The sequence below is a fragment of the Leuciscus leuciscus genome (genome assembly GCF_965113295.1).
Source record: "Leuciscus leuciscus genome assembly, chromosome: 25".
Taxonomy (NCBI): domain Eukaryota; kingdom Metazoa; phylum Chordata; class Actinopteri; order Cypriniformes; family Leuciscidae; genus Leuciscus; species Leuciscus leuciscus.
In genome coordinates this window covers 31,768,272-31,781,344 of record NC_138724.1, presented here as the reverse complement: position 1 = coordinate 31,781,344, position 13,073 = coordinate 31,768,272, and the positions used below count along the sequence as shown (strand labels likewise).

The following is a 13,073-nucleotide window of genomic DNA, read 5'->3' as shown; positions in this document are numbered from 1 at the left end:
TTCTCTAAAGCTACCTCAGGCCGAAGAGAGTCTCAGTCGAAACTACGCTTTGGCTCGTGCACTGCCTGTGTTGATGAGACACACGCTGGCAGGCTGTTTGCCTGCAAAGCCTTTAGGGAGATGGATCTCCAGAGGAGAAAGATCCATCTAAAGACCTATGGGATATGCAATCGGTGCCTGTGTTTCCATCTAAAGGATGGCCATTGCAACCCGAAGTTCCTCTGCAGTAAAATGGACTGCCGCAAAGAAGAGCCTCACCACTATCTGCTCTGCCCCAAGTCCATCGCTCAAGAGAAAGACGCTGGCAGCGAGGTGCAAGGTACCAAAAGGGTAGAGAGAAAAGGCCTCGGGCTGACCAGCAATCAAGAAGAGCTCCTGGCGAAAGTCACTCCAGAATTAAGAGCAGAATTTAGGAAGGCATTTTCCAACAAAGCCTCAACCACGATCTGCACTGCTGGAGGTGGACTGAAAGAGTACCCAGTTATAATGATGTTACTGGAAGTGACAACTAACTCAGGCCAGCTGATAGGCACTCTTATTGATCTTGCCTCTGACACCAACTATATAACTAACAACGCTGCCCAGCGCCTTGGACTGATTGGTGAGCGCATCAAGTTAATTGTCCATGGAATAGGAGGGATGAGAACAACAGTCACAACCAAGAGGTACTCTCTGAGACTAAGAGTGAAGACCACCAAGGGGACGGTAATGGAACACAAACTGCTCTGCTACGGCCTGGAAAGTATTGCGGAGATAAGTCAGCCTGTCACTCCGCAACAACTGCAAAAGATCTTTCCTGATGTCGCTACTGAAGAGCTGGTCCGCCCTGAGAACATCGATCTTTTGATCAGCCACAGGGAACTTCGTCTAGTTCCACAGCCGTTCAAGTTGGAGGGAGATCTAGTCCTCTGGGACGGCCCATTGGGCAAAACTGTTGGTGGTACTCACCCTGACATCTTTGAAGTAGTCGACCTAACGCTGCACCAGTCTGAAACTCACTTTGCAAGGTCTATGTGAACATCCTCAAGGGTGTACAAGGAGGTTGTTGTAGACATCAAAGACCTGAGTGAGAACCCAACAAGGATGGAAGAAGTGACCCTCAGCAGCACCACTGCTACGAATAAGGAGGTGTTTGAGTGGTTCAAGTGGGACAGTATTGGAGCAGCGTGTGACCCGAAATGCGGGAGCTGCAAGTGCAGCAAGTGCCCTCCGGGAGGCAAAGAGATGACCCTTGGAGAAGAAAGGGACTTAGAAAAGATAAAGGACTGCCTCTTTTATGTGCTAGCGGACAAACACAGCGACGCCCCACACTGGGATGCGGCCTACCCATGGAAAGTAAGCCCAGCGATTCTGCCAGATAATCGCAGAGCAGTGGAAGCAACCTTCCTGAACACCGAGGCTCGGCTGGCTAGAGAGCCTGTGTGGAAAGCGGCATATGGAGAGCAGATCCGCGAGATGGTATCAAGAGGAGCAGCCATCGAGCTTACGAAGGAAAAGATCAAGGGCTGGAACGGCCCAATCTGGTACATCAGCCATCTGGTTGCCCCAAATCCTCATTGTAGCTCAACGCCAGTGAGGATAGTCTGGAATAGTAGCCAGGAGTTTAAAGGGTTGAGCCTGAACAACCTCCTGCACAAAGGCCCTGATGTTCTTAACCCAATCCGAGGTGTTCTGCTGAGATTTAGGAGCAGATTGTATGCTGCTCTTGGCGATGTTAAAAAAATGTATAATTCAGTGTGGCTGAAGGATGAGGAGGTCCACCTCCATCGATTCCTCTGGAGGGATAACCCCGAAGATGAAATCGGTGTGTTTGCCGTCGTTAGGGTCAACATCGGCGACAAGCCTGCCGGATGCATCGCTCAGGTTGCCATGAGAGAGACGGCAAACCTGCCTCAGTTTACATCCATGGTTGAAGAGCGCCGGATCCTGACAGAGGACTGCTATGTGGACGACATCTTGACGTCGCATGATGATCTCCAAACTCTGATTAGGATGACCGAAGGAGTGGAAGAGATCCTAAAAGCAGGTGGCTTCTCCGTCAAGCCCTGGATCCTGACAGGCCAAAGTGGGAGGAGTGGAAAACCCATTGACCCCAGCAACATCAAGTCAACAGAACCCAAGACCCTGATACTCCCCAACCAGATGCGGGACGAGGAGAATAAGGCATTGGGATTGGGATATGAACCCGAATCTGACAAACTCCGTGTGCTGACGTCGGTGAACTTCTCAAGGAGGCGAGGAAAGATGAGGACCGGTCTGGATCTACGAGAGGATGAGATCAGAGGCAGCACTCCCGACCCTCTTACCCGACACATGCTGCTGAGTCAGATCGCAGGGTTCTATGACCCCATTGGCCTGGCCTCACCTGCCAAGTAACGAGGAGCGATGCTCATAAGAGAGTCCTTTCAGGAAGCAGGAAGAGACCATCCCTCCAAGGACACCTGGGACGATCCTCTTTCCCCACGTCTTCGAGAGGCTGCAATAAAACTCTTTGAGCAATATGTGAGGCTTGGCCAACTTAGATTCGATAGGAGTCTCACACCCCATGGAGCCATAGGTTGCCCAATGGGGATCACGTTTTCCGATGGTAGTGAAGCTTCCTACGGAGCCGTTCTTTACCTACGGTGGGAGACAGAAGATGGAGTCGTAGTGAAGCTGGTTGAATCAAAGGCCAAGCTCACCCCTCTAGACCAGAAAGGTGATGTCATTAAAGCTGAGTTGTGCTGGGCTGTCTTAGCATCCCGCCTGAAGACATACTTTGAGAAGCACTACTACATCAAGATCGATCGGTGGACTCATTTTGTCGATAGTCAGACAATCCTAGGAGCCATCCAGAAGGATAGCTATGGCTATCAGACATTTTTTGCAAACCGGATTGGAGAAATCCAAAAGGCCGGATCAGTAGATTGCTGGAGGTGGGTCGAAGGAAGACAGAACGTCGCCGATCTCATCACAAGGGGGGCATCCCCTGAGGAGCTTGCAGAAGGATCAGTCTGGCAGGAAGGCCCAGAATTTTTTTAATTGCCTGAATCAGATTGGCCCGTGAAAACTGCCAGAGAGATCAACCCCTCTGTTGCTGAAGAGATCGGGGAACTTCGGAGGAAGGCGTTCTCGGCACTGGTCACAGCAGAAGCCCAGCCCAGAAAATGGTTAGGCCCAACCAGTGTTGCGCTTGTGCGCCTTGTAGACCCCCGAAGGTTCAATTCACTGGCACGGTTATGCGGGACCATCGCCTGGATGAGACAAGCAGTAGAAATCTGGCTGGGCAACAGCCAGGCCCCAGTTCGGTCAAAGTGGGAGGCAAGACCATACCTGTCTGTGGAAGAAAGAGCAACAGCTTTCAAAGATCTAGCTCTTGCAGCTCAAGATGGTGTCGAGTTCCGGGACACAACCCTGGATCAAAAGACAGGACTTTTGCTCTGCGGAGGGAGAATCCAACGCTGGAATGAGGATAGAGTGGCTGTACCGCTAATCCCATGCCAGTCGTGGCTCGCAACCCTACTGGCCAGGGAGGCACATGAAGAAAACCATGAAGGTGTTGCTTCTACCCTTCTACGGACAAGAGGGAAAGCCTGGATCATACAGGGACGAAGAACAGTTAAGAAGGTGCTGAACAACTGTATCACCTGCAGAAAGCAAAGAGCCAAGATGTGCCAGCAAGTAATGAGTGATCTCCCTCAAGAGCGTACCAAAAGAGCAAGCCCATTCGAGTATACAACCCTCGACCTTTTTGGCCCCTTTGAGGTGAAGGACGCTGTTAAGAGAAGGACAAGCAAGAAGGTCTGGGGCATTGTTTTCTGTTGTATGTCCTCGAGAGCCGTCCATGCGGACCTCACTGATGACCAGTCGGCAGAAAGCTTCCTCCAAGCATACTCCCGTTTTGTTGCTCTGAGGGGGCATCCAAGGAAACTATGGTCCGACAGAGGCACTAACTTTGTTGGCGCTAAGTCGGCTCTGTGTGAGCTGCATAAACATCTGGCTTGCTTGCAGGCTGCATCCATAGAAGATGCAGCCGCTAAGAACGGGACTGAGTGGAAGTGGGATTTTCACCCAGCAGATGCACCCCACAGGAATGGAGCTGCGGAGGCTGCTGTGAAGCTTTTGAAGAGAGCGCTCATGAGCCTCAGAGGAGCTACAGGGTCTCTCACATGGGGGGAGCTCCAAACTCTGTTCTATCAGGCAGCCAACCTGACAAACGAACGCCCAATCGATGCCAGAGCTCAAGAACAGGAGGATTCGGTCGAGTACTTAACACTAGAGTTGAGCCGGATACTCGGCTGAAACGAGTATCCGGTACGGATAAAGCACTTTTGTCGTGTACGAGTATTATACGAGTAATACGAGTCAATATCTGTGCTCGGATTAAAAAAAAAGAAAGTTATGTTGAGATTAGGGCTGGGCGATATATCGATATAAAGAATATATATATATATATTTTTTACCATTATATATATCGATATAGTTCAAATTTGCGCTGTGATCCTTGCTCCAAGCCAGCTGACCCGGAGCTCTCTGCACTGCTCCCCGCGCCCCCGCCCCTCCTTTTCCACTTTGCGTGCGTGTTTAGAGCATGTTATGTTATAACATGAAATAAAGTCTTTCACCTCAGAAAAACGGACTTTCTTGTCCTGTCAGCCGTTATACTGTAGTCGTAGCGCACACTCAATTGCACGCGCAAATGCGGCGGCGCGCGCTGTATCTCCTCACTGTATATAAAGTGCAAAAGAAACTACGAGCATGCAACGCCGTTACGTTGTAAATTACACGAAATAAAAGTAATGCAGGTATGATTTTCATTCTATTCACCAGGAGCAGTTTCCATGTTTCATTAACAGTTCTTGTTAGTATTGTGTATTCACCATGGTAACTGTCGTTTCCATATTAACCCCAAAATGCCACTATTTTTCTTTGTGTTATTTTTTTATATTTTTAAATGACTGTGGTGGCTCATACCAACATTGTATTAACAAAAACTAGTTTGGGACTGCTATTTAATACCTTTAGCATATGCCTAATGTTTATTAGTAGTCTTTACTATTAGTCTTATTCTTACAATTTATGTTAAGTAAAGGGGGACAGTACTTGTGTGTGTGTTAACAAATTTTGAAAAAAATAAAACATGAAAAATAAAAAATATCGGGATATATATATCGTATATCGAAATTCAGCCTAAATATATCGGGATATGACTTTTGGTCCATATCACCCAGCCCTAGTTGAGATGAAAACTCTTGTTCATTACATTTTACTTCATAATTGCAACCGCATGTGTTGTATTCATTGTTGCAAAACTTGTTCTGTAATTCGTTTGTTATCGTGATCAAAACCTGATGCTGTCATGATGCTGTCATGTAAATTGTTTTCTAATCAGCAATAAATATAACAATTTCTGATCAACCCATATCAATTGCATGCTTAAAATAACATACCGGTTAAAGCCCCGCCCATTTCAAGACAACCCGACCCACTTCCGGGTTAAATCCCGCCCACTTCCGGGTTAGGCCCCGCCCAGTCCGAGTACAGATACAGATACAGATAATTCATATGGTTAACAGATACAGATACAGATACAGTTAATGCTGTACTCGCTCATCCCTACTTAACACCCAACTCCCTCATACTGGGTCGAGCATCGCTTGGAGGAGACACCAACGGGCTTGACCTAAAGACCCATCCCTGGCGTCGTCTAAGGGCTATTCAAATCGGAGTTGACCGGTTCTGGGCAAAATGGAGGGAACTAGCTGGCCCAAATCTGTTTATTCGACATAAGTGGCACCGGACAGAGAGGAACGTCAAAGTCGGCGACCTCGTCTGGATTGCTGACCCAAATGCTTTGAGAGGTCAGTTTCGTCTGGGCCGGATTCTGACAGTTTATCCTGACAGTAAAGGAATTGTCAGGGATGCTGACATTGTAACATGTACTGGCCTTCCTGTTTCCTTGGTGGATGGCCGGAAGAAGAGGAGTTCTTCACTGCCCATGACAGTTATCAGAAGAGACGTGAGAAGACTGGTGGTCCTTCTCCCGGTGGACGAAACTCATCCACCCCAGCCACCTTGACTCCCGGCTCTTCCTGAACTCCTCTCATTCTGCACACCGCCCTATCCCCCTGGCCCAAACCCATCTCATTTACCCTTACCCTTGTTGGCTGGTTGGTGCAAGCCTAGCGCTGCCACCATGCCCATCACATTGCACATACATGAAGAAGTTAGAGCATGCACATCCCATACCTCGCATACCCGGGCAGTACACCACACACCTGCCATAGGGATGTGATTGACTTGGACATTGGACTAAGCTGCTGCTCTTCCATTGGTCGTGCCTTCATCAGACACTTATACATAGACATTGTGCAAAGCTAAGGGTTTAAAAAAAAAAAAACCAAAAAAAAGGGTAGCCTAATTATATGTATGTATAATTTGTGGAAAGGGAAAAATAAAGAGGGTGTCACTAAGAGGGGTCCTTTGAGTGATTTTGGAAAGTCCCCTGGATTATAAGATCAGGATCTTAAGTGGGAGGTGTTGTGTTTTCTGTGGAGTTTTGTCATTTGTGAAGTTTTGTTATTTCTTATTTACATGTTTAATTAAATGTTTAATTTACCTTAAACTAGAGCTACCAATGTTGCAAGTAACACTTTAGCAGCCTAATAGTGTAGTGCCTCTTTAAGAGAGGGGTGTGCTGTGAGCACATGTGACCGGTGTTTACTACGTGAAAAGGAAGCGTGAGATTCATTCAGTTTGTAATAACTTTCAACCCGGTGTGCAGCCACTTGGTAAGCTCTCTTAATCTCAAATGGTTTCTTGTCTACTTTAATGATGTATGCTTCATGTTGTCTGCTGTCGCCATGCTTGTTGTACTGTGTTTATGTCCGTTGCACGTTAAAGATAACGCTATTCTCCGGTAGATCAAAGCAGCTTAGTTAACTGATAGAGATAATGCTATGCGCTGTACAAGTTATAAGTTGACGATGTGGCGAAGCCGTAGGACTAACATTTAGATTCATAACATTACTAGACTATACGTGTTCATTTGTGTTTACTTTCTTTAGGTTTATAATGTTTGATGAAGTAGGAATCGCGAACTTCCTGGTTTGCCGCGGGGCATTTTGGGAGCTGTAGTTTCCTGCTTACAGAAAAGATTGCATGCATTTTGTATAGGGTTTACATTTACATTTATTCATTTAGCTGACGCTTTTATACAAAGCGACTTACAATTGCTATATATGTCAGAGGTCGCACGCCTCTGGAGCAACTAGGGGTTAAGTGTCTTGCTCAGGGACACATTGGTGTCTCACAGTGGATTCGAACCCGGGTCTCTCACACCAAAGGCATGTGTCTTATCCACTGCGCCACTACCACCCCTGTGGGTTGTGGTAGGACTTGAGTGTGATGCATAATGTTTGAAGTGTGAATTGTGTATGTTTAAATTATGAAATTGTTATTATTTGTTATAGTTCGCGATTCCTACTTCATCAAACATTATAAACCTAAAGAAAGTAAACACAAATGAACACGTATAGTCTAGTAATGTTATGAATCTAAATGTTAGTCTGTCAGTCTCTACTCTCTAGCCTATCAGTCAATGTGTTGTGTAAATTTAAATGTAAGCCTTAAGCCTATAACTAATCAAATCGCACTGTCACTAGCCTATATCACCAAAAATCCGCTGTCTCAAAATCAAACTCCTCTTACAAAGAGGTCAATATGCGTTGATTTCACTTTTATACAGATGTGCGATTGTGTGGTCTGTTCCCGACCGTGTCAATCAAACGCTGATTCGGCGGACCACACCTGATGAAACACTAGTGAAACGAGTAAGGGGAGGCTGCAGACCTGGAGCCGGTAGATATACGCCCCAAGCAGTTTTACGCCCCTGGCAGTTTTACGCCCCTGTTGTTCCTGATGCGTCCAGTAGGGGGAGGCTGTACATTGACACGAATTGATTGAGGTATAATAAATAATCCGCTAAAGTTATTGTTGTTTAGCAATGATGCAACATTTATTATTTATAAACGAATAGCTTGATAGAGCTAGGTAGATATCAATTCATTTATTTATATCAATGGATAGGTCTATCATTTATTTCGAGAGACAAAAAGTTCTGGACGGTCAGGTTGATGTTCTGTCTGGCTTAAATTTATAAGTTATAGCTTACCACGTGTAAGTTTAGCTGCCCCTAGTCTTCTCTACTCACTTTCAAAATTAATTTTCTTTTGAATGTTCTTTTGTTGCCCGTCTTTATCTTGCCTCTTCTGGTAAGACTCCTTTACTCCTTTCTGGTTTGAGTTGTTTCTTATAAAATGAGATCTAACTATCTCATTTATATCTAAATATACATTTTTCTTAAAATAGCGTACTGATCTGGATTAAAATGTAGGCTGTGTGCACTTAAAGTGGGATTTTTCTTTGCCAAGTAACTTGCATGATGCATCCCAGTGTGTTTGCTTTAGCTATGGAAATCTCTCTCTCTCTCTCTCTCTCTCTCTCTCTCTCTCGAAACTTTTATAAACTATAAACACCCATCTCTTTTTTAACTGCATTCCAAACCAATAGCTTCTCTAGTAAATAAATGACTTACAGAGACATACAAGGACATGTTTTTAATGTCATTTTTTTAATTTTCTCTGCACAGTCCATCATCAGTGGCCAAAAGAAATCAAAGTGTCTTGACACTTTTTCCAAAAGTGTTCCACCAACAAGTACCTGTGCCATTGTACTTTGAAGATCAGGAGCAAATTGATGCAATCCACACTCATCTGACATAAATTCTGGGCAACACACACACACACACACACACACTGTGACTAGATCAAATTCACCATGGATGTCCTTTTTATATTTTTTTAAAGTTTAGCTTTTTTTAATGAAATACACACATGAAATGCAAATTAAAAAGGCAGTTTGTGTTCTCGTAACACTTTCTTTTATGTGGTCTGTGACTCATGGGGTCAGTGATTCTGCAGGGTCTCCAATAAGTATTATAGTTTATCTCAGTTGCTTTGGTGCATTTCTCAGATCACACCTGAAATCACATCATCTTTCACTTGTGCACATCATAAAAGCAATTTCTCATTTTATACAAATTGCAAATGCTTTGGTACATTCATGCAATTCATAATGTACAACTGTCTGCTGTTTCCTACATTATCAACTCTTTATGTCTTGTTGATCAAAATATAGGCCTATTATACTATTTCTCTGTTGAATTGTCATACTCAAAACATCTAGGCATTAGTTCCTTGCATAAGTCATTAAATGCAAAATGGCTGACTAGTTGTCATAAACTGTTAAGCATGTTTTAAATACATTTCTATTACACTTTATTTTGTAAATGTGTCCTGAATTTATGAATTGCGGAGGTGTATTTAGAATTTCACTAATGAAGGAAAAAATGAATTGATATAATGAATAATGATGAAATGTACAAAAGCAACTTTGATAAAAAATTAAGGATTCAGGAATTTTATACAAAATTTAACAGTGAGTCCTGCTGCTTTTGAATTTGACAAAATAAAATTTACCATGGATGTCCTTTTTACATTTGTTTGTTTAATTTTATTTTAATTTTTTATCAGTGAGCAGAAGCACTTTGACAGGAGGATAGAAAAACAGTTAAAGCAGAGTGGCAAGCCATAGGGGAGTCATCATAATTCATAAATGGTGTTGATAAATAATGTTTTTGTGAACAAAAATATTGTCTCTTTCTTATAAATGGCCCTTGGAATTTTAGAAAAGGGATAAATTGTGTTTGTCTTCATAAAATGCTATGAAGGACACTGTTTTGTAGCTGTATGATGACTAAGTGAATAGTACAGCAGATATTTAATCCAGGATCCATATGATTACACGGTGCTGTATGTCTAATGGGCTAAATATGGTTAATATCTAATTGTAACTTTAAATTCACAACAACATATTTCACTCAGTCTCCTGTATAAAAACATACAGTGAATATTCTATTATTATTAATTAGTATTATTATTATTACTATTTATTCAATATTAATGTATTCAATATTCAATTAACTATTCTATAGTAGGTCATATATTATTACTTGTCATCTGATCCAACTATGTGTGTTATTTTTTAATTCATGAAAACAAATAGTCTTCTGTATAGGCTGAGTGAAGCCCAACCTAATATCTAGAGATATTTTAATCCATAGTGCAGTGCAGATTTATACTAAAACATTTAATATTTAAATTAACAAAAACCACAAATTCGGGCAAAATCTATGAACTGGACGGTTATTATTGTGTAAGTTTTGAGCATCGATTTAATGGTGTTATTTCGCAGCATATCCCCCTACTGGACGCATCAGGAACAGCAGGGGCGTAAAACTGCCAGGGGCGTAAAACTGCTAGGGGCGTAGATCTACCGGCTCCAGGTCTGCAGCCTCCCCATATAGAGTGAAACACTTCGAGGCTTCGTTTGGCCATAGTCACGTGACATGGGTGTTTTGAATCACGCTTCGGATCAGTGTTTCGACACATCTGCGCTTCGGGATCTCGCAAAGCTTTGGAACGACTGTTTCGCGTCAGCCATCCCTACTCTGATATCAGAGTGTGGTCATTCCTCCTAGCATTAGCTATGGTCATTTATAATGGGAATGCTAATATTTCTGTATTTCTGCTGTGATTTATTCCAGGTTTCTGAGTGATTTTGTCTGTGCTGAAGGTGTGACGGGAAGCAGATAAATCATATTATCATTCAATTTTAGATATATGCAATATCTATATTTGACTCTAGGCCGCAAAAAAATATGCACTGGGTCTTCTGAAAGACATTAAAAATTAATATTTTATTTAGTAAAGTACTGGTTCCGGCAAATACATTTTTTATAAATTAAACTGAAATTCAACAGTCAATTTGCATACATAAGCATTTTGAAGTGAATTGTAATTCGCTAGCCTGTTAACGCGCCACAGGTGCGCTCAGCTATTTTTATTTATTTATTTTCTCTCGCGCCTTTGAGTTCATAAAAGCTCAGGTGAGTAAGAAACACTCAACAAACACGGTGAGTAATGTCTGTTATTATCATGCGTCGCGTCTGAATGCGTTGTTGTTTTTGGAGCTCTATCGATTTGATTTATAATTCTTGATTTTTCTCTTTAAACTCGCTTACAACGAACATTTTCTACTTTTCCTCACTGAGAAGCACTAATGTTACTGCTCAAACCTCATTGTTACAACGCGGACTGTTGAGCAGACGCGTCTCAAGCCTATTAGTGATCCAACGCTGCATACTCTTAAAGGTTACGTCCGTGGATCACGGCTGAACGCGTCTTCTCCACACTCACTTATAAACAAAAAATTTTTTTTATTATTATTTTTTTTCGCCTATCGTGCGTCTACTCTACACCTCTACCACTAAAAAACCTAAAAAACCTCATAGTTACAACGCGGACTGTTGAGCAGACTCTCAAAATTAGTCTCAAGCCTATTAGTGATCCAACGCTGGATACTCTTAAAGGTACGTCCGTGGATCACGGCTGAACGCGTCTTCTCCACACTTACTTACAAACAAACATTTTTTTTTTCGCCTATCGTGCGTCTACTCTACACCCCTACCACTAAAAAAATAAAAAAATAAAATAAAATAAAATAAACGGATTATATCCAAGACTTCAGTCATAAATTAGTATTAATATTGATAGCATCACTGGTAGCTTCGTTGCTAACTCACTGTCCATCTGTTAAAATGGCGAATATATCAGATGTAAGTAGTCTACCGCTTGGTGCAGGTGAGGACACATTTGAGCTTCACGCACTGCAGTCTGAGCTGGAAGCTGTTGAGAAACAGATCCACAACCTTTTATTGAGACAGGCCGAGCTGAGAGACCGGTGTTTGGCTCTTGAAACATCACGCGCCGATGCACACAAATCAGTGTTTAACGTTACTAACCCGCTGACTCCGACCGCGTCTACTCCGTGCGTTCCTCAGCATCGGTCGCAATCAGCCATGGTCTCGTTCACTCCGGCTCCAACACGCCACCACGAAGCATGGGTGGTTCCGCAGCGGAAGACGCGAGTCAGGTTTAGACCAAGACTTTCTCCGACCCTCCCGGTTTTCGAGTTATCCACACAAAACCGCTTCTCCCCTCTACGCGAAACAGAACGCGATGTTGTGATCATCGGCGATTCCATCGTTCGGCACGTACACGCTACGTTAGGTAAAAGTAAGGTGCAAAGTCACTGCTTTCCTGGTGCTCGTGTTTCTGAAATCGCTGCTCGCGTTCCCGAGATCCTGAACGGTGACGAGCGCGTCGGAACTGTGGTCCTGCACGCGGGAGTGAACGACATCAGGCTGCGCCAGACGGAGATTCTGAAGAAAGACTTCAGGAATCTAATCGATACGGTACGCAGCACATCGCCTGAAACAACGATCATTGTGTCAGGACCGCTTCCCACGTACCGACTAGGGCATGAAAAGTTCAGCAGATTATTTGCGCTAAATGAATGGTTAATGTCATGGTGCAATGAGCAGAAACTGCTCTTTGTAAATAATTGGAATCTGTTTTGGGAGCGTCCTAGGCTTTTCCGTGCTGATGGCTTACACCCAAGCAGATTCGGAGCGGATCTTCTGTCGGATAACATCTCCAAAATGTTAAATACCCTTTGACTAGTAACCAAAAGTCCAAATCATAGTCTCTGCTGCACCAATTTAACTGATATAAATACTATTGTAGAACATTGCATAGAAACCGTGTCTATTCCTCGTTTAGTGAGATCAAATAATAAATCTACTGCAGGATCTAGGAAAAATCTAATTGTTGTAGAAATGTTTTATGAACAGCCAGACCAGTGGCTGAACTATCTTGTTCCTTAGACATGTTGGTTAGTTGGAAACACTTAATATTCCACAGTGTTATTGATCAGACTGTCCTAACGCTGTTGGATGAGAACTGAGCTGAGCTGATGATGACATCACTGCTTTCTCCAGAGCTGCTTTATAGATAAATGAACTAATTCAATTGATGATCTTTACAACGGAACTGAATCAACATTTCAGCTGAACAATCACACTATTTTCTTTTAGAGCTTCTGTACAGCAGAAATTAACTCTGTTTGCATCA

At 43.3% G+C, this 13,073-nt stretch overlaps 1 protein-coding gene and 1 long non-coding RNA gene across 2 annotated transcripts in view; both read left to right on the top strand.

The window, feature by feature from the left end:
• LOC309491317 overlaps nucleotides 1-5,599 on the top strand; it is a 155,046-nt gene extending 149,447 nt beyond the window's left edge. The window contains exons 2-3 of the long non-coding RNA XR_014203022.1: nucleotides 4,246-5,517; nucleotides 5,556-5,599. This is a non-coding gene — a long non-coding RNA (uncharacterized lncRNA). The remainder of the gene's footprint in view (nucleotides 1-4,245; nucleotides 5,518-5,555) is intronic.
• A 5,431-nt stretch (nucleotides 5,600-11,030) lies between these two features.
• Nucleotides 11,031-12,722, top strand: LOC309491255 (uncharacterized protein). The gene is made up of 2 exons (XM_082160743.1): nucleotides 11,031-11,252; nucleotides 11,471-12,722. The coding sequence occupies exon 2, from the start codon at nucleotides 11,699-11,701 to the stop codon at nucleotides 12,617-12,619; it is 921 nt and encodes a 306-aa protein (XP_082016869.1). The 5' UTR covers nucleotides 11,031-11,252; nucleotides 11,471-11,698; the 3' UTR covers nucleotides 12,620-12,722.
• Nucleotides 12,723-13,073: the final 351 nt, after the last annotated feature.

Bases quoted from the DNA above. Each gene is read 5' to 3' on its own strand.
- LOC309491255 (XM_082160743.1), top strand. From the start codon at position 11,699: ATGGCGAATATATCAGATGTAAGTAGTCTACCGCTTGGTGCAGGTGAG.